Here is a 1897-nt window from a genome sequence, read left to right on the forward strand (position 1 = left end):
ATCATTTCGTATCCGTGCCCAACTCCGCTGCTACTTGACTGGGCGTTATAACAATAAGCAGTATCCGCTATCCTCGATAGGCCTGCTGGTTCGCCGACAGTTAAATAGTGCCACAAAGAATGGAGAACCAGAGGCTCCTCAATACGCAATAGAACGTTCGCTGTGTCTGACTCGTCCTTCCAAGAATCCAAATCTTGCATTTCAAGCGTCCGACGGCCATCCAACCTCGCTAGTCCGTATTGAATTAAACTCAAGCTGGGGTTCTTGACAGCAACATACGTAGCATTCAATCCATAGAACTGATGGAAGAGTATAAGACTCAGTTTTTCGAGAGCCAGGGGATGCTTCCGAAAAAAGTCTTTTACACTTGTGTAGACTGTTCTGTCAAGAAAGGGCGAACTCCGTCCCAAAGTGTTAACTGCCATTGGCCTGTACTCTGTAGTAGAAACCTCTTTGGCGTATCAACGAAGTAAGCAGTTGCGTTGCTGAGCGGTAGCTTTTCAGAGATAAACGATTCTAATGCTGAAACGAAAAACCTATACCGCCCCTTGTATAGCTGGAAGACCCTGTGAAAATCCACCTGTGATGTATCTTCAAGGATCCGACTAGCATAATCCTTCAGGTCGGCCTCCTCATAAAATCCCCCAAAGTGACAGAACACTGCAACTGAAAATCTCTGTTTGAGTGTAGCAGAAATATTGCGTGCAACAGAAACCATACTTCCTCCTGTACCAGAATAGTAGAACGTGCTTGTGCGAAACCCAGCATCGACCAACACCGGCACAAACACATCCAATAGAGATCTTGTTCTTGACCCAGCTGTAGGTGAATCAAACCTATTCACCAAGGTGTCCTGCACCACCTGGCATTCGTCGAGTATAATCGGCCCACTCCAGTCCCTCTTGTGTGTCTCGATCAAACGATCAAATACCTCTTCGATCCCACAGTCACTGGATACTAACTCGAGTAGTCTATCACTTAGAACGTAGAACGGGTCATTCTTGAAGGGTAGTAACGCAAATCCAACCTGCTTAAACAACCAGTACTTGGCCCAAACCTGAGGTGGCATGCTTCCTGCTACCTCCTTCAACTTGTCTAAGATGAAGAATCTGCTGAGAAGAACAGCTTTGAAGCAGCACCGCGTCACGCGCATCGGAATTGACTGGTTTCCTGGATACAGAACCATTAGCCGACTAACCAGCGCATCCAAGTCTGCAGAGCCCTCCGATCCAATCCGTCCCATAGGAACACCAACAAAATACAGAGCCAAACGGTCGACTGCAATCTCATATAGTGTTCGAGTCTTTCCAGAGCCAGAAACATCGAAAAGGACCACCAGGCCAGGACGGGCTATATCCACTTGATCCAGAATGTATTTGGAGGCCCGAAAAGGCTCCTCGAGGCAATGCCAGAGAAGGCAAGGTTTGCGACTGCCAGGAGCTTGAGGAACCGTCCCTTTGCAAACGTCTGGATAACTGGCCTTAAAATGACTTGGCTTAGGAAGTTGTCGATCTGCTCTATGTATCTTATTCCATACTTGGTCCAAGATAGCTTGCACATCTGCTTAATCAAAATCAAACAATTAGGCTTTGAACGAACACATAGAAAGGCAAGGAGACCAATGAACACTTCGTCAGTACACCAGAGAAGCACACACACAACATAAATCTTACCAGAATCAGTGGCAGTGGCAGGCGCTGCAAAAACAAAATTTGTCAGCGATGGAAGAACAAGTCAAGAACAAATCCAATGCCTACCCTTGAGTAAGATAAGCTTTTCTTCCCTCAGCTGGCTCTCCTTTTGCCTCAGCTGGCTCTCGTTTTGCCTCAGCTGATCCTCCCTTCTCCGCCAGTACCGCTTCTCCTCAGCATCATTTGTTGCCTTCAGCTGCTCCTCA

At 47.1% G+C, this 1897-nt stretch overlaps 1 protein-coding gene across 1 annotated transcript in view; it reads right to left on the minus strand.

Moving 5' to 3' along the window:
• Window positions 1–128: 128 nt before the first annotated feature.
• Window positions 129–1897, minus strand: part of LOC9641170 — a gene marked incomplete at its 3' end in the record, with an annotated part of 2665 nt that continues 896 nt past the window's right edge. Inside the window, exons 3-6 of the mRNA XM_024668073.1 lie at window positions 1758–1893; window positions 1674–1697; window positions 401–1560; window positions 129–299 (exon numbers count right to left, since the gene is read on the minus strand). Of these exons, the coding sequence (XP_024523841.1) occupies window positions 129–299; window positions 401–1560; window positions 1674–1697; window positions 1758–1893 (1491 nt within the window). The remainder of the gene's footprint in view (window positions 300–400; window positions 1561–1673; window positions 1698–1757; window positions 1894–1897) is intronic.

This window comes from Selaginella moellendorffii, unplaced genomic scaffold (genome assembly GCF_000143415.4).
Source record: "Selaginella moellendorffii unplaced genomic scaffold, v1.0 SELMOscaffold_370, whole genome shotgun sequence".
Classification (NCBI taxonomy): Eukaryota; Viridiplantae; Streptophyta; class Lycopodiopsida; order Selaginellales; family Selaginellaceae; genus Selaginella; species Selaginella moellendorffii.